This window comes from Calonectris borealis, chromosome 1 (genome assembly GCF_964195595.1).
Source record: "Calonectris borealis chromosome 1, bCalBor7.hap1.2, whole genome shotgun sequence".
NCBI lineage: Eukaryota > Metazoa > Chordata > Aves > Procellariiformes > Procellariidae > Calonectris > Calonectris borealis.
The window spans coordinates 216,449,621-216,473,325 of record NC_134312.1 but is presented as its reverse complement, the minus strand read 5'-3'; the positions used below and the strand labels follow the sequence as shown (position 1 = coordinate 216,473,325).

At 47.3% G+C, this 23,705-nt stretch overlaps 1 protein-coding gene across 1 annotated transcript; it reads left to right on the top strand.

Moving 5' to 3' along the window:
• Positions 1-3,296: 3,296 nt before the first annotated feature.
• On the top strand, positions 3,297-22,020 carry USP35 (ubiquitin specific peptidase 35). The gene is made up of 10 exons (XM_075140532.1): positions 3,297-3,981; positions 5,045-5,180; positions 9,710-9,839; positions 11,829-11,930; positions 15,324-15,482; positions 15,910-16,103; positions 16,225-16,318; positions 17,883-17,989; positions 18,571-19,786; positions 20,436-22,020. The coding sequence occupies exons 1-10, from the start codon at positions 3,300-3,302 to the stop codon at positions 20,604-20,606; spliced, it is 2,991 nt and encodes a 996-aa protein (XP_074996633.1). The 5' UTR covers positions 3,297-3,299; the 3' UTR covers positions 20,607-22,020.
• The last annotated feature ends 1,685 nt before the right edge of the window (positions 22,021-23,705 follow it).

Genomic DNA, 23,705 nt, shown 5'->3' with positions numbered 1-23,705 from the left:
CGGTTGGACTCGATGATCTTAGAGGTCTTTTCCAACTTTAATGATTCTATGATTCTATGATTATAAATATCTCCTTCTTAGGGGCTCCCTGGCTAGCATCCTCCATCCTGGCTTTGTCTGGCCCACACCCAGGGAGCAGCTTGGTGTACCCTGATACGCAACAGAAACATGGGCTTGGTCATCCCCTCCTGCTGACACCAGGGTAGTTACAGAGGTGTAGGTGGGACTGTGTTACTTAAAGCCCAACCTTATACCGTAAAGTCCTTCGCTGGTGAGGAGAGCATGGACCCTCCACCACAAGGTCAACTCAGGTGGTTCTCCCTGTGTGTCTTAGAGGTCCTAATGTCAATGTGAGACATTACGACATTTCCTGATGAGGAAGATGGTTTTCCTTTACAGTCCTTAGATACTCTGCATTGGGACTTGTTTGTCTATTGACTACGGAGGGAGTTTGTTTCAGCCTTGTCCTCGCTGCACTATGTCAGACGAGTCCTAGTTGCACTCCAGGCAGCAAGGCTGGGGTGGCCCATCCTCACGTCCCCTTCTGTGATCAGCCTGAGAAAGAACCAAGCCCTTTCAGGAGCTGCAAGTTTTATCTCAAAATTCAGATGGAAGTAGACTCTTTGCATTGAAAATTTGGGTGAACTTTGGTAATGCTAAAGTAGCTAAAAGCCCAGTCATACAGGGGACAGCAGTGGGCAACCATCACCCCTGAGAGGGGCAACGAGGCCACCCAACACCATGAACACCAGTGGGCTGTGGACTGTGGTGATTTATGGGGTTAGGTCTGAAAGGTCTGTAGCCATTTTTTCACCATCCTGCTTGCGTGGTATTTCCACACCGCTGTGCCAGGCTCAGCGTGGATTGCTCCAGGGAAGTAACCACGTAATGGTGAGACACAACCAGTGAGCACTGTAGATCCTCCTGTCTCCTCCTGGTCCCTTATCTATCTGCCAGACACCCGGGACGACAGGGCTCAGGCTGTGAGGCTGCAGAGAGGAGGTGAAGGGGGTACCAGCTTGTCTGCAGGTCTATGCCAGTCTCTGTATGGCCAAGGTGACCACTGAGCTACGTCTAGGACAACTGTTCCTCCCCATTTCTGGTCTGTCTGCAAGCCCCATCTGCTCTCAGGTTGGCTTTTAGCCTTTGCTGTCACTGTGGTACTTTCTGTTTGAGGTGAAAAGACATTACCTGTGGGCTTTTATTCTCTCCTTTCACCTTGTCCTCATTTGTTACTGGTTTAATGCAGGCTAGTCCCTCCAGAGTCCTGCTTATGTCTTCTATCCTGTGAAAACAACACGATGAGGAGCATTAGCTCTGCCATAGCTTGTTGCAGGGAAGGCAGCAGTGGTGCTTGATGCGGAAAAATAAATCCAGCACATGAGCAGAGAACCGTATGAGTCAACAGGCAGGGGACAGAAAGGCCAAGGTGGTGCCTGGAGAGCTGTTGCAGCGTAGGCTGCTGTCATTACTGGATGAGGAGGTGGCCATGCATATATCATGGTTTTTTTCATCCTGTGAAATTGTGGGGGAAGCAATGATGGGAAAAGGTGATGTTTGGTTGAGTGGGAAGGCTTCTCAGCCAAGCAGCTGTGAGCCAGAGCTTGAGGTTTGTACCTGGCATGGGTTTTCCTTCTCCACTAGCAAGCAGCTGTCTACCAGGAGAGAAGATACTCTCTGGCTCAGGTATAGGCTTACTCCAGGGACGGGATGGTCCTTGGATGGCATCCTCTGAGGTCCCTTCTGGATGTCATCTGTGAAAACCATCCTTGGGGTACATGCCACCTGCCCATATATTTTTCAATAATATAACACTACCCACTTGAAAAGCTTAAAATGCTTTCCAAGTGCTAACGAAGGAAGTTTCAACCAACCCCGCTAGGAATTGCTGTGTGTTGTCCTTATTTCACAGATTAGGAAACTGAGGAACAGAAAGGTGGTGATTATTCTTCTAGTCAGACGCACATGAGCATGGATGGATCTGTCCTGCCTTGATACCTCATTTAGGTATCGAAGATGACACATACCTTCCTTCTCTAAGGGAGGTTTAGATTGGACATTAGGAAAAATTTCTTTACTGAAAGAGTGGTCAGGCCTTGGAACAGGCTGCCCAGGGAAGTGGTGGAGTCACCATCTCTGGAGGTATTTAAAAGACGTGTAGATGAGGCGCTTAGGGACATGGTGTAGTGGGCACGGTGGTGTTGGGCTGATGGTTGGACTCGATGATCTTAGAGGTCTTTTCCAACCTTAATGATTCTGTGATTCTATGATTCTCCCTCCCCCATGGATCGTTGCAGGCTATAGGCAGGAAGGGACGTTTTCCAAACATGTATTTGTGCAGCGCATCACAGCGGGGGGACCTGCTGTGGGTGAGCCTTTATATAGTCCCTGTAATACGTTTTAAGAAATCCTGGCTGTCTAATTTTATCACTCTGTAATGGGGTTTCTTGTGCAGTAGTGCATCCAACACCTGGTTATAAATGTTGTTCTGAGCTCTTCCAGGGAAATCCTTAGGGTTTTTTTTTAAGTACTCTCTCCTCTAACGCTTTATTGCTGGTGAATTCGGGCCGTGACGAATGGGAAACTTTGCCTGACTCTGCAGTTTCCCTCCCCTCTCGCTTTGGTCCTGCATACAAATGCGGCAGGTCCTTGGGGAGCAGCCAAGACTGCACCATGCAGGAGTGGCTGGCAGCACAGCGTAAATGCCAAACGTACACCCCTGCTATTGCACAGAGAGGTTGCAATCTCATCTCTGCTTCCCAGGACTTTTCTCTCCTTCCCTGAATGTGAAGACAATCATCGGGAGCATCTTTGCCTTTTGAGGACACCTGAGCCAGCCCACACCAGTGGAAGACCTTGGCTCCTCTAATTCCTCCGTGGGTCTGTGGCAGGCTGTCTCCAGCGGAGACTGGATTTTGTGAAACATGGGGCACCATCTTGAGCTGCTGAACCCATCGAGGAGAGAGAGCTCATCCATCCCTAGGGTCGAGTGTAAGATTCTAGTTGGTTGTTTGCAAGACAAAAATGCTCAGATGTGTGCTGAGTCTGAAGAAGTTCTGTATTTTTGTGTATTCATTCAGTCTGGGGGCTTTAGTCTCAGTCAAACATCACCAGAGTGGAAAATTTTCTGAATGCCACCTTGAAAAGGGCACAAGAATTATCATCTTCATAGTGGTCCCAGACAGCTCTCAAGCTCTAATTCTTTGACCTCCCTTGCCAACCTGGGCTTGAAAGCTCAACAGACCCTGCTTGAACTAATCTGCTGCTCTGTTCCTCTCTTTCAGCAGCTGGGAGCAGAGATGGATAAGATACTGGAAGCCGTGGTGATGTCCTCATACCCCAACAACGTGAAGCAAGGGCTTGTGAGGCGCGTCATTGAGGCAGCGAAGCAGCCCATGGACAGCGAGCAATGCTGGTCCATGCTGGAGCTGTCTACCAAGCTTTATCTCACGGGGGACACCAAGTATAAAAGAGAGATCGGGAAAGAGGTTTTGGAGGTCTACGGCCACTACCACCCGGAGGAATTTGAGGAGTTCTTCAACGTCCGCTTCCTGCTGAGTCTCCTCCAGGAAGGCTATGGACCTCTGGGGAAGAGAAGCCATTATGTACTTGATTATATCCAATTAGGACTGCAGTTTGTCTTGGAAAGCCCATCAGCAAATAGCATCTTCAGCTTATTGAGGATCGAGGTGCTCCGGAAAGTCTGCGAGAGGCCCAGCCCCAAGCAGTGTGCGAAGATCAGCAAACTCTTAACCCAGCATCCTCAGTGCATTCCCACGGGCAAACACCAGGTCTTGTTTTGTCAGCAGCTGATCCGGTGCATCGGGCAGTTCCAGTGCGTCTCCGAGGGGGAAGAGGACATCATGGAGTTTTTGGAGCAGGTGAACAAAGTGAGCGGTCTGCTGCAGAGGATCTGGAGGACTCAGACCTCAGCTATCCTGCCCTCTTTGAAGGAGTTGTTCACTATCATTTCTTCAACAGGTAATTTAAAAAAACCAAAAAAGGCTGGGAATGTAAATGTTGGCTCTGATGAACACAAATTTGATTAGTTTGACATCTTGCGTGGTTTTCATCCACTCCAGAAATGCAGCCACAGCTGAAATATAATAAACAAGCGTCTCTAAAAGTTACCCAGGGCTTTAAGCTAGGAAAACAATATCCCCTGAAACCACACTGAGTCTATACACAGGAGTTGTTAACTAGGTTGAAATATTTGTAGCACAACTTTGTGTCTTCAGCACTTTCCAGCATCAGCTGGGCTTAATGGAAAGCAGCTTATCTGCAGCTGGTTAGAGTGGGACTTGAAAGCTTTTAGAAATGTCACTCTCTTATGGCTAATTTGATGGGACTCCACAGCCTGCTCCTTACCAGAAACTAGGGACAAAGCTAAGGAGTTATTTCTCACCGATCTAGAGGTAGGAAGCCCTACTACCTCTCTGGAGGGTGGTCATATCTTAAAGGGGGACAGAAGATATTTATCCAACTTCTAGGGCCTTTTGGTTATTGCAGGGGGTCTCAGAGGATTTTTGGAGGTACCAGTGCCATGAAAGGCTGGACTCTCTGCCGGCAGGTGAGCTCCTCCTCCAGCTATTCCTAAGCCCTTGAGGAGATGGATTTTTCAGTGCCCTCTGTATGAAAGCCTCATCCTTTGGAAGGTGCTCCAGGCAGGCAAACCTGCAGTTGCATCCCATTGCAATTATTTGCAGTAATCAGTATAAAGAGAGCATGCAGAGGGAATTTGGGACCCAGGGTTAAGAACGTTCTTGTGCCTGTGATCTCCTCCTCCCTTTGGGCTGTGTGTGGCTTTATGCAACAGCCCATCTGCTATGACCCAACCTCCTTATGTGCTACACTAGGATTTCGGGAATTGTCCTCCTAGCACAGCTAAGTGCAGACTCCACATTGCTCATTTACGCCGGCTGACTATCCACTCCATTTACGTAGGCAGAAATTATTCAGGTTTTAGAGCCAAGAAATGACCTCATGTGCCTGGTTTTCCCGGCAACTAACATCTTCATTGCTGGTGCTCATCCATGTCTTGCAGAGGAGCAGGAAGTGCCATCCAACGCCTTGGCCAGTGTGGTCCAGTTTGTCCCTCTGGAGCTCATGGATGGAGTCATAAGAAACCTAACCAATGATGACAGCATCACCGATGTGCAAATGATGACGGCCATTGGCAGGTAGGAGAAGCTGCATTAGTGACCGTCATTCTCAGTTGGGACTAAAACCTGCCACAAAGCTCCACTCAGTTCCTCTGTGTTGTTTTATCCCAACCAGTTTGGCTGGTGTGGTCTTGTGAGGAGTGTGTGAGGAAGAGGGGAATTTCTGGATCCTTCCTTCCAGCCCTGGGGCCTAGAGAACTAAAGACTGATGATGATGATGATGATGATGATGATGATGATATTTATTTGGTTTGATTTGGTTTCTTTTTCCTTAGAAATAAGGAGTGTTATGGGATGCCCAACATAAGATATCTTGAAGAGTTTTGATTTTTTTTCCAGAAGCTGTTGAGGGCCTTTTCTTCACAAAATCTCCTTTACAGAATTTCATGTTGATCCCCGTCTCCCTTCAGAAGGACATCATCCTAAATCACCAATCATAGCTAAAAATCTTGGAGAGGGAGGTATGCCCAACTGTTTCAGTGATCCCACCTTGACCATTGTCAGATGAATGTGGTGCCACTGGTCTGGATCTTGGTGCTGTATAATGTTTATCCCTGCCCTCTGTGCAGGCAGTCAATGGAAACCTCGTCAAGGCATGATGAAGAGTAGTGGGTGAAATACTCCCCGACATGCTAGACCTGGTCTTTGCAGAGCCAGTGCCCTCTTTGGCATCACCAGATCTTCCTTGCACGCTTGTGTCCAAATCCTACAGCTCCTCTGTGCTCCAGTGCCTTGCTCCAGACTTGCTTAAGAGTATCTTCAGTCCATGTTTTCCTTAGAGAAATGGGTGACGTTCACGTGCAGTAGCAGACACGCTTAACCCAAGGCAGCTGATGTGACTTGATCTAATTGGAAACATCTTTTTTCCTCTTCTTATTGCAGGATTTGTGTCCCCCCCAATAAGGTTACACGACAGAAACACACGTTATTCCTGATGGCAACTTCATGTATGCAGAAAAGGGTTGCTTCTCTTTGACTTGCTGGGGAAGGTCATGGTTTTCCTAGAGTCCAGAGCAACCCAAGACAAAAGATTAAGTTATCAGTTTAGTTCTTAACCCTCGTCTCCATCTTTTTCTCCTTCTGGGAACCTGCTGCTGCGAGCTCCCGGCGATAAATCCTCTAAGAGCACCAGTGTCTAAATATAGAAGTTGCAAAATCAATTGCATCATTCCTTAAAACATTCTTTGTCGTGCAGAAGGATGAGTAAATGATTACTCAGAGTTAGCCAAACATTAAGCAGAGCCTGCAAAATATAATTAAGATCACTTAGGAGAAATGCGGAAGTTTTGGCGGTGTGTTTATGGCAGACAGGTGCCCCAGAAAACTGCACGACTGTTGGCCTTTCAATGACTGTGCGCTCCACGCCTAGAAAATCAAAGAAAAACGTACAAGTTGAAAGGATCTTTCAGCTTAGGATCCCTGACAAACTGGTCACGTACAAAAGTCTGTTCCTCCAAAGTTTGAGTTTGGGAGTTAGTAGCAGGGGAATAAACTGGACGTGGGGTGGAGCTTCTGATCAAGCCTTTAAAGAACAAATAGTGGTAAAAAAAAGCAAGCCTGGCACCTGCTGGTATAAGTGTACACCACAATCTCTTTTAGAAAATTTCTTTTAGAGTTTGTCTCTTTTCAGATAAACTCTGTTAATGTGCATCCATGACTTCAGAAGTACTCACTGATTTGTTTTTTTTTTTTTCTTTTTCCCTGCGGTGTATGTGTTTCACAGAGCCCAGGTCCAGATGAAGAAGGTATCTGCTGTCACACAGCGATGCAGGCACTTGCTACCTCTGGAAATAAGGATCTGAGCTTTTAAAAGTTTAGCATACCAAATCAATGGCTCCTTTGGAAAATATTAGGTCCTTGGCTTCCAAAACATTTGTGGATCTTGCAGTGTGGAAAGCGCAATGTGAATTTAAAATGTAATTTCTTCCTACTGTAGCAATGCAGGCAGGCAGCGGGCAGGACTGTAACTTAGCCACTAATACTGGTAAAAAAATAGCTTATAGCGGACAAGGTTATTTTATGCCTTAAGGCATATTCCTTCCTGCCTAAAGGAAGATATGGTGAAGAGGGGCCTTTGAATCCCTGAATCCATCTCCCTGCTTTATAGGCATTGACATTACAGACCCCTTTCATGAACGTTCAACTACACTCCTCAAAGCGGGAAGGGCTTTTGCTCCCACTGCTCTTCTTTCATTGGGTTGCTTTAATGGTTCGAATCTCTCTTCTAATAGCCAACCTATATATATTTCTGGCCATCTTATAGTTCATTTGATCTTATGCCAACATAAATAGCTGAAATAGCTCTTTTCCCTCCCTTCCTTCAATGTATGCAGGCAGAACAGCCCCTTCCCATTTCTGCTTTCCCGTGGCTGTGCTAAACAAGCCAAGTTATTTTAAGCTTTTCTCGCAGAAGATGTTCTTCATTTCCCTGAGCATCTTAACAGCATTTTTCAACACCTGCTCCCACTTCAGTTCATTGGTCTTGGACATGGATGGTGAGGTTTGTGCACCATGTTCCAGGTCCAGTTCATCATGGCCTTAGACAACAGCTTGAGAGGTCATTGTTTTGCCATAGAATACACCTTTTCTTCTGCACGACAGCATGGTGCTGGTCTTTTCCATGGCTACAGTTACACTGGGAACTTTCAGACACCTGATGTCTGGCTGGTTGTCTTCAAGCAGAAGAGTCACCATCACGTGATCACATCCATTTCCTGTACCTTGCATGCATTTGGAATCAATAGCTTTCCTCCCAGTTCTACATCTCTAATCCTCAGGGTCTTCCTTGTGATACCTTGATCCTCCTCTTGTGTTGATGATGCCTCTCAGCTTTGCATCATCACAAATTTCACAGTCACGTTCAGGATGTTTGTGCTAACATCGTTAGATCCTGAAGAAAGTTCCTTGTGACCTTCTTACAGATACCCAGTCAGATATGATCTACTTTGACTAGAAATTCATATATCCTGACAAACCTGACCTTGGCACCTATGGTAACACCCTGTGGCACACTATCCCTTCTTTCCAGTCATTCCTTCATTGCCTGTCTTCATTATAGGAACTGTCTTCCTATTCTTCCCACATAAAGCACCATGCCAAAGTTAATAGAGTCATTAAAACTCATCAAAGTTGAATTTTACATGATGGAAATCACCACCTGCTCTTGCCTGGAGGTCATGAGCTCTTCGTGTTTCACTTTCAGATCAGCTGTTGTTGCTCCTGTTTCCATTCTCAAATCTTTTATCCTCCTCTTTGTCACCCCGATCAATTCCTTCCTCTTGCTGAAAATGGAGGCAGAGGATGTGTTTAGTTTGAAAGTCACATCTAGAGACCATATCATATCTTTAATCACCATCACATCCTCCGTATACAGTGATTTGCATGGCTTTCCTTTTTCTCCTCTGATGCAAATGTCTGCAGAAGCTTTTCTGGTATTTGCTTAACTATCCAACTTGGCTTGACTTTTGGTATTTCTCAACATCCCAACATATTCTGCTCTTCAGGTGTTCTTTTCTGGCTAGCCTTTTATTTTTCCAGTTCCTCGTAGACTTCACTTATGCCTGCTCTTTGCCTTGTGGTGGTTAGTTATCTGTGTTCCCTTCATATATTTTGCACAAGATACAGACTGATAAGCAAAAGGGACTGGTTGGGGAAGATAGCTGGACTGAGGTGGGAGACTGAAGATCTGGGATATCTTCAAATCAAAGGTACTGAAATGGTTAGCAAAGTTTGACCCTTGGGGATCCCAAGCCTTAGTTATTTCCCATTTTTGTTTAACATTAAATTTAAACTGAAATAACCTGTCATCATTCAGTCTGAGGTTATTTTTTTATGAGTCTTTTCTGTAAAGTACTTATTACTTGCAGAAACATGACAATATGTTGGTTGAGTGGCTATAGAAGAAATTTGTTAGCTGTGACATTCAGGAATGTCTGGCTTTTATTAGGGTTACCAGTATTTTTTTTTTTAATGTGTATTTGGAAATTAATGTTTCCCACACAGAGAATTTAAAGAGCTGAATCTGAGTGGTTTTTCCTTACCAGTAACAACGCAGAGATCATACCAGTATCACTTGTTCTCTAACGGCGACAATGCAGAGACCTCGCTCAACACCTCACGCAGATACAGATATCCATCACTACCCCTTTAGAGCTGCCTTATGATTCTTTAAAAACAGAGGTTGTCCTTCTAGGGCCTCCTCTGGAAGATATATTAGAAAATCCACAAAGCAGAGCTATGGTATACATAACACCATCTTGATGTTAAAAACTCGAACTCAAGTTGACTGAAGTTAGTGGAAGAAATCCCCACTTTCTTCTAGGGACTTGGGTCAGGTCCTCTGATGAGCCACAGCGTGTTGATGGGTGATTCAACTTCAGGCTCTGTTGTGCTTTCAATAACATGTGAAATGCCTTATGTGGAGCCCTTCTCTTACTTGCTCATCCCACTGACTGGACACGAATTTGGAGGAGGTTTAACCCAGAACAGAGCTTGGCTTTCACGATATGTGCATTAAATTTACTTTAAGAGTTTGTATTTCATTTCAGGATGATCGACTGGGTGTCCTGGCCCCTGGGAAAGAACATAGACAAGTGGATCATTGCTCTGCTGAAGGGTTTGGCTGCAGTGAAAAAGTTCAGCATCTTGATTGAAGTTACTCTTTCGAAAATTGAAAAGGTCAGTGGGCTCTTTTAAATACGAATGTGAACAACAGACTTCTCCTTGCACCTGAGATATCTTCTTGCCTCTCAACTGAATGAGAATGAAATGTGAATTGAGATGTATAGAAAAGAGAAAAGAGGTTTTGAAGGGACCATTGTGCCCCCTGCACCCCCTGCAAATGCTGCATTGCTGTATGGGGTGGTGGACTGATGCCGTTTTTGCGACCAGGAATGATGTTCTCCAGAACAACCTGCAGTTCATTAGGTGTTGGTTTGCAAAGGTATTGATGTCGTAAAGGTTAAGAAATAGAACAGGCCAAAGATTTTCAAGCCAACCAACCAGTTTTCTTCCCAAACTAAGGAGTTCTTATACAACCTGGCTTTGGGAATGTGACATGCTCTCCTTCAACTGTGCCTGGATCAGTGCTGGTTGGCATGGGCAAAATACATACCAGTGTGTCGTGGTTTAACCCCAGCCGGCAACTGAGCACCACTCAGCGGCTCGTTCATTCCCCTCCAGTGGGATGGGGGAGAGAATCAGAAGGGTGAAAGTGAGAAAACTCGTGGCTTAAGATAAAGACAGTTTAACAGGTAAAGCAAAAGCTGCGCACACAAGCAAAGCAAAACAAGGAATTCATTCACTGCTTCCCATCGGCAGGCAGGGGTTCAGCCATCTCCAGGAAAGCAGGGCTCCATCACGCGTAACGGTGACTTGGGAAGACAAATGCCATCACTCCGAATGTCCCCCCTTCCTTCTTCTTCCCCCAGCTTTATGTGCTGAGCATGACGTCATATGGTATGGAATATCCCTTTGGTCAGTTGGGGTCAGCTGTCCCGGCTGTGTCCCCTCCCAACTTCTTGTGCACCCTGAGCCTCCTCGTTGGTGGGGTGGGGTGAGGAGCAGAAAAGACCTTGGCTCCGTGTAAGCACTGCTCAGCAGGAACGAAAACATCCCTGTGTTATCAACACTGTTTCCAGCACAAACCCAAACCATAGCCCCGTACTAGCTACTGTGAAGAAAATTAACTCTATCCCAGCCAAAACCAGCACGTAGTGAGCATGTTAACAGTCCACACAGTCACAGGTCAGTTTTAAAGCCTGGCCTTAGTTCATTTACTAGTGCAGATAAAGCCCCCACTGTCATTGCCATCACCTGTTTCAGCAGCGATGCTCTCTGAAAACCATGTGACCAAGCGCTGAAATTGGTCACCACTTCAAAAACATTTTCCATGCTGTGGTCCTGCTGTTCGCTCCTTCATAAGATGGGGAGAACACCTGGCTGAGCCTCCAGTGGAAGTCACCAGAGAAGTTATCAATACCGTAATTATCGGTATTGGAACATTATCAATAACTGCATTTGTCCCTGTGATCCCCCATGTGCATTGAGCAGTGGGAGAGCAGCCAAGCCTCTCTGGCTTTTCTTTATCTTTCCTTTCATTGTTACTGCATAGGAAAGGGACACAGCCCTTAAAATAACATGCGATTCTTGGAAAGCATGGTCTGAAAGGGGTAGAGGGCATTGTCAACTTACGCCATTTTCTGTAAAGTAGGATAAATATCATTACTTAGCCTTTGAAAAAGGCCTTTGCTTTCTATCTCTTTGCCTGAAACGTTGGGGATAAAGTTCCAAATACCACAATAAACCAGAAGCGGCACATTTTAGAAAATCTAGCACTGCTCTGTGCTTGCACAGCCTCGTCCATCAGGATGTGCGGAGACGCAGCGGTGTTACAGAGCTCTGCACCTCGCTGTGCCAGGCATTGCACAGACCTGAAAGAGTGAGGACAACCCACACCGTATTTTTAGGATGCCCTGAGGCCATGGTCTGGACAGGAGATGACTCTGGAGGACTGGCTGTAGGCTGCTTGCTTTGACATCCAGCGTGGAGTAGGGACAGACCAGCAGCCGTGGTAGATGCCCAGTGCCTCTCTTTCCTGCTGTCCCCTTCTCATGTGTGTTGCGGTGCTATCCTGCCTTCTCATTTGCTTTTTTTCTCCCCCACCAGGTCTTCTCCAAATTGCTGTACCCCATCGTGAGAGAGGGGGCTTTGTCTGTCCTGCAGTACATGCTGCTGAGCTTCCAGCACTCCCACGAGGCATTTCACTTGGTAAGGCTGCGTCCGGTGCTCGGGTGAGGGCATCACCCTGACTGTAACCATGCCATGGGGCAACATGGGTGGGAGGGAGCCGAAGGTGCTGAGATATTGGGGAATATTTCCCTCATCTGCTTGATTTCACCAGATGATGTAAACCCAACCCTGTCCATCCATAGAATCATAGAGTCATAGAATCATTAAGGTTGGAAAAGACCTCTAAGATCATCGAGTCCAACCATCAACCCAACACACCATGTCCACTACACCATGTCCCTAAGCGCCTCATCTACACGTCTTTTAAATACCTCCAGGGATGGTGACTCCACCACTTCCCTGGGCAGCCTGTTCCAAGGCCTGACCACTCTTTCACTAAAGAAATTTCTCCTAATGTCCAATCTAAACCTCCCCTGGCACAACTTGAGGCCATTTCCTCTCGTCCTATCGCTTGTTACTTGGCAGAAGAGACCAACCCCCACCTCGCTACAACCTCCTTTCAGGTAGTTGTAGAGCGCGATGAGGTCTCCCCTCAGCCTCCTCTTCTCCAGACTAAACAACCCCAGTTCCCTCAGCCGCTCCTCATCAGACTTGTGCTCCAGGCCCTTCACCAGCTTCGTTGCCCTCCTCTGGACACGCTCCAGCACCTCCATGTCCTTCTTGTAGTGAGGGGCCCAAAACTGAACACAGGATTCGAGGTGCAGCCTCACCAGTGCCGAGCACAGGGACAGTCTGTCCTGGCAGCTGCTCACCCTCCCCTGCAGCCCAAACAGCTTTTTGGGCATCGTGGAGCTGGTGCCGAGATGTGGAGGCAAGTCCTGAGCCTAAAAGGAGTTGGTTGCCACAGACAGAGCAACCACCCTATGTCAGAGAGTGAGGTGCAGAGGAGAAGTGAGGCTTTGCTTTCCCCTCTGATGGTTCCTCCCATTTCTTTTGAGGTTTGTCAGCTGGACGGCTCATCTCTGGGGATAAATGGGTATAAAGCTGGTTGGGGCTTGGCCCTTCCAGGTTTGAAATACGTGCAATGTGTGCATGCTCTGCTTTTTTCCTGTGGTGCTCTACCAGCTGGAGGAGTTGTCTTTATGGGCATCCCCACGGTCCTCTCTCAGCTTCAAAGCCCACCAGCCGAGGGTGCAGTTAATACAAATATATTGGATGGCCTGTCAAGCCGCAGTGAGGGTCTCATCAGCAGTGGCTGTGTTGCTCTTGCAGTCATTTTAACCTGGTGTTTGCCAGCCCTGCAAGTGGAAGAGGAGATTCTCCTCTTCCCTGCTCTTGCTCTTAGACCTCTTGCTTCTCCCTTGTGCTGAGCCATTTGTACGGCCGTGTGCTGAACTGTGTTGTAAAAGGAGCTCAGGTGAAACCTAACCTAGCAGAAAATCATGATGGTCAGCTTGGTCTGGGTCAACCACAAACCTGCACTATTGCATTTGCCTGGAGAAGGAAAGGGGAGGAGGTGGAGAGGTGGCCTGGGGCAGGAAGGTGAGCAGGGCTACGCTGACCCAGGCTGGCTTAGGGTATAGTTTCAAGGTCAGGTTTAGAAGATACAGCCCCATATTTGTTCCCACCCTTTCAGCTGAGGTGTTGTAGATGTTGTCACTCCGGCTTTGAGATGCGTTTGGCGAAGCCTTTGCATTGAGAACGTCTCGGAGGGCTCAGGCAGTGGAGGACAGGGAACAGATTCCTAAACAGCCCTTGCTGTTTCCTAAGCAGGTGCCTGACTGTCCCTTGGACTCAGTGGGCCCCATCCCACGTGTGACTTCAAATTGTCACCAGTATGTGGCACCCATTACCCTTTCTTGAAGTGATGGGGCATCTTTCCAAGCTTTGCACAGCATCAGCGCCATAAGACTTGAAGACGGAATCAGAACACTTCTGCTTCATGAATTTTCCACTGTTAAAGACGAAAAACACTTTTAGCAGCATCTGAATCTCCTCTTTTCTTTTCCACAGTGATATTTTATATTTTATTTTGCTGTTGACGCTAAGGCATGGCTCTGCTTCTTGTCTGTGTTGCCACTGGAATGCTGTAATTAAAAAACAGAGTTGAAGGCAAAAGCGTGCTTGCAATGATTGAACTGATAAAAGTGGTACTGGAAAACTACTCCTGTTAATGTTTGATTTTATACTTTTTTCGTTAAAGCCCTTACAGTTGGCTTTTCACCTAAAGTTCACAGAATAAACAGATAAGGCTGGAAAAAAGTAAAGCTAGCCAACGTTTTCAACTGATGTTTTTTCATTCCTCAGCTGGAGACACTTTAAATGAGCCTGAATTTCTTGAGAAACTCTTCGGTTTCTAAAAATAGGGTCGTTCCAACGGATTGTCTTCAGTTGGGCGTCCAAAATTTGAAACACTCCAAAAGCTGTCAGTTGCTCTTGGCTTTAAGTTTCCATCTGCAGCCCAGCGAGCACAAATTTCCTCCCCTATTTTTAAAAAACAGGGCACAAACCTGTCTTGCTTCTTATCTTTTTATGTTTGCCCTGGCTCTTTGGAAGGCTTTTGAGAATTGTTCCCATCACAGCTTGGCAAAATATTGATTTATAAAATGGTACTGGGATTCACTTGCTTCCCCAACAAAACTTCTCTGATGGAAAGGAAATAGTTAAAATCACCAACATTTTGAGAAGAAAGAAAGAGAGGGAGAGAAAGAAGAGAGGAAGATGAAGGGAGGAAGGTAGGACCGGGAAATGGCTGGACTGGGGATCCTGAGACTTTACTCCAGGATTATTCTGGGGTAAAAATCACATAAAATATAAATATGAAAAAGGTTGCGTAAGTGCCCAGGGTCACTCTAGCACATCTGCAGGGTTGGGAATAGGTTATTAATTCTCTGTGCAGCTGCGGGGTCAGCAGAGGGTGCCCGTGAGCAATGTATCATTTGCGTTTGCGTCTGCTTGTTCATTTTGAAATTTTCTAGATGAAAGCAAAATAACAAATGTGTCTGTCGCCACCCATCCGACCATACCGATTCCAGTTTAGTTTATACAGTATAAAATAAAATATAGCACACCAGACAACACTTCTTGTAGGCTAATTCATCTGTCTTGTAGGTTTGAATCCTTGCACTTGGCAGTCAGCATATAACGCTCCTTTCCACCGCGGGTGTGTGATTTAGGAGAGATTGATCTGCGCAAAGAATGGTAACTGCAGCACGACAAAGCAGCAGCGCAAACCTGCCGGTGTCATGCAACATGAAACCCTCTAAGGTCTATAGCATTTGCACTACTAAAGTCAACAGAAGAGTTGCTCTTGAGTTCATAGGGTGAAGGATGAAGTCCAGAATGGGACTGAAGTCAACTCCTGTTGACTGTCCTTTCTGCCTGGGGGTGAATTTCATTCCCCTGCATGTGCGTTAAAGCTCTGCGAGTAATTTGGAGCCATTTTTGATGTAGTGAATTTTTCTTTTCCAGCTGCTCCCTCACATCCCCAGGCTGGTGACCACTCTGAAGAAGGAGGACTCCAACTCTGCCACCAGCTCCCTGGAGCAGCTGGCCGAGCTCATCCACTGCATGTTCTTCCGCTTCTCAGGATTTCCAGATCTCTATGAACCGGTCCTAGAAGCAATTAAAGTAAGACACGCACCTCTCGGCCATTTTTCTGTTTTCCATATGGAAATGGCATCTTAGTTTGCACCCTAGTGCAGAGGGACTGTCCTACTGGTAGGGATGTCCTAACCTCAACACCTCAAATTATGGTGGAAGAAAGGGTTTAAAATTCTGAGTTTGAGCCCCACATAGGCAAGTTGAGGGAAGATACTTCTCTTATGGTGGGCCTGCAGAAGTCCTGATCGTGCCTGTGGTTTTTAGCTATAACTTTAATCTTGAATGCCTCTAAAGGACTAACACCAGCAGCTGAACACTTCCTTGCATGGAAGCATGTTCATGCGAAGAGCAGGGGAAATGAGTTGCATGAACACCAGAGGAGTTTTGCAGTTGCTCGTTAGTAATTCTTCACGTGGAAATATAATGATTCGTAACACAGATCTCTCTTTCCAAGGCTCTTCCTATTCCTAATGAAGACCGGATTAAACATCTCTTGGGACAAAATGCTTGGACCTCCCAGAAGAACGAGCTGGCCTGCTTCTACCCACGCCTGGCATCCAAATCGGAGACGGGAAAGATTGGGTTAATTAACTTGGGGAACACCTGCTACATGAACAGCATCATACAGTCTCTTTTCATGGCTTCGGAGTGAGTTTTTGCTCCTTTGCTCCCACTCAAGACTGCTCCAGGGTTTGCTCATCGCACCGGTGTTGCGCATCCCGCACTGATTTTCCGTCTTATGGTTTGCATCTCTGCTTTTCTTTTGCAGCTTTCGGCATTCGGTGTTGAATTTAACCGAGGGCAACTCCCAGCCCCTGATGACAAAGCTCCAGTGGCTCTTTGCGTTTTTGGAGCACAGTCAGGTAATTATTTCATGTTCTAGTTATTTGTTTGGACTGTCGGCTGCGGAAAGGCTCGTCTCCAAGTTGCTTCCTGCCGACTCCAACGTGCTGATAAGGAGCTGTGGATCTTGGTGGGTTTTTATAACGGGATGAATTTTTGTTTATACGAAAGAGGCTAATTTTGGGGGTGGAGGAGGCAAGCTCCTATCACCCATGAAAGCGAGCTGTGTTCACACCAGGCTGCCTGTCTTCAGCCTGCGGTCTTCCTGGGTTGGACTGATGTAATAACTAATAGTTTTGACAATGAAGTCCATTTGGTAATAGTTTACATATGTGGCCAGCTGAAAAGCCTGTTGGTATAAAGCAGAGGTTTTTGTTTCTTGCTATGCGGCAAGGAAGAAGACTGGAACAGCCCGCTTGTCCCCTTGCTTCACAGCAAGGCACAAGCAATCGAAGAAAATTGCCTTAAAAGTGGTTTTGTTAAAAGAATAACAATAAAAAAACCGCCTTGGATGCCAGATGCTTTGAATCCTCTGTATGTGAGGGGAAGTAAAATAAAAATAACACCCTTAAACAAATTAATTATGAATGCTTTCTTGACAAACATGAAATTTAATATGAGTCACTTCTGGAGATACAGCTAGGTCATATCTAGCTCCTCTCTTGAAAATATATCTTTCTGCCCCTAAAAGACCTGATTTTGAAAGTCCAGTGAATTTTCCCCTGCTGTGAAACCAATCACCTGGGCTTCTCTGTTTTCCAAGCCTTGACTGACAGAGCTGGCTTGTTGCATTGTGCTATTATGTCATTACAGATGACTTTTGGGGGAAAAATATAGACAACCTGTTAAATTTAATATTTGGTCATAGAAGAGTCTAGTTTTTGATGGCAGGTTAGGGTGTCTGTGATCTGTGATGAGCAAATACAGAAGCATATTTCCTTGTTGTGTAGTTTATGGTTAATAGATTCCTGCTAATTTCCTAATAGCCTTCTAGTTATTTTTCTTCTTCAGGCTGTTCTTAAAGTCACTTCTTTGCCGAAGATGGGTCTTTTTCCATGTTAATTAGACAGCAGCTTCCTAACGGCAGTGATTACATTATCTGGTAATGCAGATTACCTGCCTGCAGTGATCAGAATGATGTGTGGAAGTTTAGTGGATTTTTTGCTTTGTGTTTTTTTTTTTTTTTTTTAAGAAGGGATTTGGTGAGAGAGATCCTGATCAAATTAAATGGAGCATCAAATTAAATTCAGGCTGAATTAAGTAGAAGTCTCTAGGTCAGGCCAATAAACCATTTTAAAATTGAAGGAAGAAATAAACATGTGGATATTTTATAGAAGTATATGTAAAATAACGGCTGAAATTCATCCTTACAGTCCTGGCTTGCAGCAAACCAAGAAAATCTTCCCGTGCACTGGGATTAACCCTTGTAGGGTAAAAAAGGGGACTTATCAGGCACACAAGTGCACCCCGCACCCAGTGAAGCAGCCAGAAAGACCCTCCTCTTCCCTCTCCATCCCCCTATGTGAAACGAGAACCAGATCCCCCGGGTTAAAAGCACTTCTCCTTCTTCTGTGTTGCCGCCAGCGACCTGCCATCTCGCCCGAGAGTTTCCTCTCTGCCTCCTGGCCACCCTGGTTCACCCCCGGCGCTCAGCAGGACTGCTCCGAGTATCTCAAGTACTTGCTGGACCGGTACGTGGCAAGCGCCGTCATTTCGGAGCCTGGTGACCACAGCATCCCTAGACCAGACGTAATGTTTAATGCGGACCCACGTGCAAACGGGGCAAGCGGCTGAGATCCGGAGGAGTTGGGAGAGTGGAGGCTTGGGGTGAAAGATGGTGAGATCGGTCTGGGGCTCCTTGATAAAACCCTGTTTGGGCTGGCTTAGGGGTAAGGTCAGGACTTAGTTCCGTTTGAAAATTTCTGCCTTTGCTCTGAAGGCAAAGGGAATTGTACCAAGTTTAGAGATTTGCCTGACAAGCCTCTCGGCCTCCTCTGTAAAATGTTGATTTTTGCCTTTCTCTTACCTAGAAATCCCGAATCTCTGGTGTCCCAGCGATCCCTCTAGAAGTGGGGGGTCAACGGCACATGGAGACCTCAGGTTCCCAAATCCTGCCCAACTCCTCCCCACCTTCCTCCCGCAGCACCAGACCCCTGGGCACAGGCAGGTTAACCCGGATTAACCCCTTGGAGTGAAACAGAAACCCTACTTTAGAAAATACCTCTTGGTGTTGTATTGGTGCATAACGCAGCCTTTTTTTCCCCTGCCAAAGATTACACGAAGAAGAAAAAACCGGAAAAAGGATCTACCAGAAACTCAAGGAATCCAGCTTGATGTCTCAGGCGGTGGAGCATCATTATTTAAACAAGACATTGATTGAGAAGATGTTTGGGGGTAAAATGATGACAAAGATCCGCTGCTTGAAGTGTCTGAATGTCTCATCCCGAGAAGAAGCCTTCACAGACCTGTCCCTGGCTTTTCCCCCACCGGACAGGCGCGTGCGTGGGAGCACGTCTGTTTTACCGGTGGAAGAAATTGGCCCACAGTTTATTGAGCCTCCTGAAAACCCAAGCCAGCTGATGGGGTCTCCTTGGATCCGGAGGAAGGCCCCCATGGCTGGAGACCCTGCAACCCCGCCAATGCCGGTGGAAACATTGGGTTTCCATGAGCCAGGAGAAGCGGCAAATCCCTTAAGTGGCGATGCCGTTGGTGTGGATGCAACCAAAGACCCTCCCTCGGCTTTTGGGGAGCAAGCACGTGCTCCCAAGGACTCCAGATCCGTCCCAGATTTAATCAACTATTTTCTATCCCCGGAGAGACTCACAGCAGAGAATAAATACCACTGTGAGAAATGCGCATCCTTGCAGGATGCCGAGAAGGTGGCGGAGCTGACGGAGGGTCCACACTACCTCATCCTCACGCTGCTGCGGTTCTCCTTCGACCCACGGACTATGAAGAGGAAGAAGATCTTGGACAACGTCTCCATCCCTGTGGTGCTCAAGCTGCCTGTCCTTGTTGCCCCAGAGGAAACGGAGGAAGTTTGCCGGCGTGGGAAGGACAGGGCTGCCCCGGGAAGTGGCTTCATGTCTGTCATGTATGACCTCTGTAGTGTGGTGGTGCATTCAGGCATCTCCTCCGAGAGCGGCCACTACTACTGCTACTCCAGGGAGTGCACCGACACCGTCCCCCATGGGCAGCCCCGGGACGGGGCACCGAAACCAGCCTCCGACAAGCAGTTGGACTTTGAAATCCAGTGGTACCTCTTCAACGACACCAGAGTTTCCTTCTCCTCCTTCGAATCGGTCAGCAACGTCACCTCTTTCTTCCCCAAGGACACTGCCTACGTCCTTTTCTACAGGCAGCGGCCGGGCAGGCAGAGCTGCCTGCTGCACGAGGCCCTGGCCGAGGCCGGCCGGCTGCATGGCGAACCCTCCCTCCATAAGGACTTGATGGAAGCCATTTCCAAAGATAACATCCTCTACTTGCAGGTAACTCCCGCTGCCGTGCACAGCAGGGTGCGATCCTGTGGCTGACGGGCCACGTTCCCACCCATCCGGGCAGCAGCAGGGTCGCGTCCTGCGGATAAATCCGCACGTGCAGATACCCGCCCGCTCCCTGAAGCCAAATCCCTTTTCCTTTTTAGCACCCAGGTATGAACAGATTGCAGTTTCCCGATAAAATTGGGCGCTGAGGTTGGTGCAAGACACCTCGCGGCTGTGCTCGGGGTTGACTTGCTGTTGCCCGCCCCAGGCAGCTCTGCCTGAAATTTTCTCCTAAGTGCCTGGGGAAGATGGGCGAGCTGGGAATACAAACTAGAACAGATTTCATTCAACTGGTGGAGGTCAATGCTTTCCAAACAGTGGTGTCCCATAGGACATGAGCAGCGCCAGGGGGAATTTGAGAGGTCCCTCTTCTCCCAGAGGTGACATGGAAGGGTTGTTTTTTGATGCTTTGCTGCATCCCTCCCGCCGAGCTCTAGAGACGAGCACATGGTCTTCTCACCCCGGTTTAATTTGGAGAAGGCTCCCAGGGGCAACCAAACAGGCTGCCGGCTCCTCGGCGAAGGTGGGAGCATCCCCCCACCCGGGTCATTTAGCCACAGATATCCTTGTTACTTCTCCCCCTTCCTTCTCCCAGGAGCAGGAAAAAGAAGCGAGGAACAGAGCCGCCTACATTTCCGCCTTGCCAAAATCCCCGCTGTGGTGGAGGGACTTTGACAGGGACAAGGATGACGACAGCTCGTCGGGGGGCTGCAGCCCGGCGGCGGGCGGGGGCGGATCCGGCTCCTTTCATGGACTCGTCTTCTAGCCAACGGGTTAAACCAGATAATCAATGTCCACGGGGCCAACCCGAAGCCGGAGGCTCCTCTTCCTCACCCTGATGACAGCGAGCATCTTGGAGGAAGATTTGGGGAACGTTTCACTGGAGGAGGACTCAGGGCCTGATTTGGAGGTGCCCGAAGGGTCCCACCGCTTCCTATGCACTTGGTCTTCACGCCTTAATGTAACTAAGCTAGCGCAGAGATGAGCAGCTGCCGACAGCTCGGAGAAGTGCCCTTTTGCTTCAGCATAGCCGTGTCTTGCCTGCTGTGAGCCATGCCACCAGCCTGGGGAGGGGACAGGGACAGGGACAGGGATGAAAACGGACCCAGGGGGGCCCCAGGGATGGAGATGTCCCATGCACATCCCATCTGCAGCCCTTCCTGTGGCGCTGAGTCGGTTTTGGGGGGACCTCTGCTTGGTTGCTGGGGTTTTTTTAATGTGGTTTTGAGAACCCACCTCGACACATCTCTCAAAGTAGAAAAAGGCTGAAAAAGCTGAAAAATGCTGAGCCAACGTGGCAACCCTGATGGGGTGGGGCGGTGAGCTTGCAAGCCTGCTTGGTCACAGCGAGCAGCGGCAGGTCGACCAGAGGGGTTTTATGCAGCTTTGCAAAACCAAAAGAGACCGAGGGGCACAAACCCTTCCAGTCAAGAGAGACTGACCTGGTCCAGACAGGGTTTTTTGGGCTCCAGCAAAGTCCCATTGTGTTACTGGTGAGCTCTGGATTCTGTTAGTGTACACGGCAGGCCCAGACACACAGCTTTTTTTCTGGATGTGTCTTTAGGACTCGGTTAGCCTCTTTCTGCTGCTGTCACCTCATGGCTTTCTGGGCTGGATCTGCCCTTTAAAACTTGGGCTTTCCTTTGGGATACCTTGAACTGAGCAGCAAATGTCAGAGCCCCTCCTAAGCCCACTAGCTATTTTTTTAAAATGCTGATTTGCAAGGAGAGTAGCCCAACCAGATATATTATATCAACCCAATATAAATACATGCTATGTGAACCAATGTATCATATAAATCAGTAATGGGACAGGGGCTGATTTTGGTGGCAGGAGGCCAACCCAAGCCCCAGGCAGCGCATCTACAGGACCACAGCTCCCTCCCATGTGCCTCCCCAGCCGTTGTCCCTGCCCGCTCCTCCCTCGCGCCTGTAGTAGAGATTTCTCTAGCTCAAGTGGCAGAAACTTGTGCCTTAGGTCGTGGGTGCAGGGCCTAATCCTGACCGTGGGGTATTGGGGTGGGAATATTGTGTTGCCGTGGAGGAAAAGACAAAGCACAGACATTGCTACGGATAATGCGAGCAGAAAGTCTGCTAGATTGGGATCAAATCTCTGGCGTATACTATCGTATTCTTTTATTGCCTTTCCTGTCTATAAATAAAGGAAATTAATTAATTCAAGATAGAGGCTTAGTGTCTTATTGCCGTACTCATAGCTATTGGGCTGATGGGTCAAAAAAGAGATGGGGAAGGTGATGGGAGACGAGCATCCAACTTCACGGAGGCGGGACAACCCTGCAGAGTGGTGGCTTGGAAGAGGAGAGCAGGCAGAGGTGGGATGGGGACCCTCAGCCCGGAGCTGGGTGTCCTCCGAATGGAGATCACAATCCTATTAGTGGGGTTTTGTAGATAAGCAGTGGAGCGCGTTCGTTGTATTTAAGTCCCCTAGACTTAAAGCAGTGCTAAGAGGAAATAAATATGGACCTAAAGCTGAAGTTATACAAAAAGTACAGTGTTTCCTGGTATTATTAATAGACTTTTATGAACGTCCTGTCCGAAGAGGTTGCCGAAAGCTTTCATGTTGCTGTTGTGCCAGCTCCTTGCTTCGTGCTGGAGTGTCACCTGAAGGCATTTTCTGGGCTGCATGCTGGAAGGTGCTTTTGCAGGAGACTGTGCCTGCCTTGATGAGATCCTAATCTAAATAATCAAGGCAGATAATCAACTTAACATGTAAAATGGAGAGGCTGTATTATAGCTACGCTCTTCCCTGAATATGTCTTGTTTTTTCCCCCAAGATTTTCTGAGATGAGCAGAGACAAACTGCACGCAGTGCTCAGCACGGATGGCAGCCTGGAGAGTTTCAACGGTGTAATGAGGTGGTCTGGTTTAGTCCCCGTTTGTTTCCTCTAATTCTTAGCATTGGACTTGCCTTCTGGACTCACCCCTGAGCCTCTGTTTTCACAGCATTATCTACAGTTGCTCCATGATCCTCTCCCCAAAATAATTACTATATATATCTATATAGTATAAATATGTATTTATACACAGATATATATACACAATTATCAGATAAATATATGTAAGATATGAGTAATATACTAAATATTTAACATACACTAAAGTTTGCATTAATATTCTTTATTAATACTATTGATTATTATTATTACTATGAATACTATTAATATACCATATGTTAAAATATTATAACTATACTATTAGTAGTATACTATAATATATGATGAGTATTAGTAATACACTGTTAATATTATAGAACCATAGAACCATGGGATGGTTTGGGTTCAAAGGGACCTTTAAAGCTCATCTAGTCCAACTCCCCTGCCATGGGCAGGGACATCTTTCACTGGATCAGGTTGCTCAAAGCCCCGTCCAACCTGACCTTGAACACTTCCAATGATGGGGCATCCAAAACTTCTCTGGGCAACCTGTGCCAGTGTCTCACCACCCTCATCATAAAAAATTTCTTCCTTATGCCCAATCTAAATCTACCCTCTTTCAGTTTAAAAATGTTGCCCCTTGTCCTGTCCCTACAGGCCTTGGTAAAAAGTCTCTCCTTTTTACCTCCTTGGTAAAAAGTCTTTCTTATAAGGCCCCTTTAAGTACTGAAAGGCTGCAATAAGGTCTTCCTGGAGCCTTCTCTTCTCCAGGCTGAACAACCCCAACTCTCTCAGCCTTTCTTCATAGGAGAGGCATTCCACCCCCCTGATCATTTTTGTGGCCTCCTCTGGACCCGCTCCAACAAGTCTATGTCATTCCCTGCTGAGGACCCTGAGCTGGATGCAGCACTGCAGGGGGGGTCTCACCAGAGCGGAGAAGAGGGGCAGAATCACCTCCCTCGACCTGCTGGC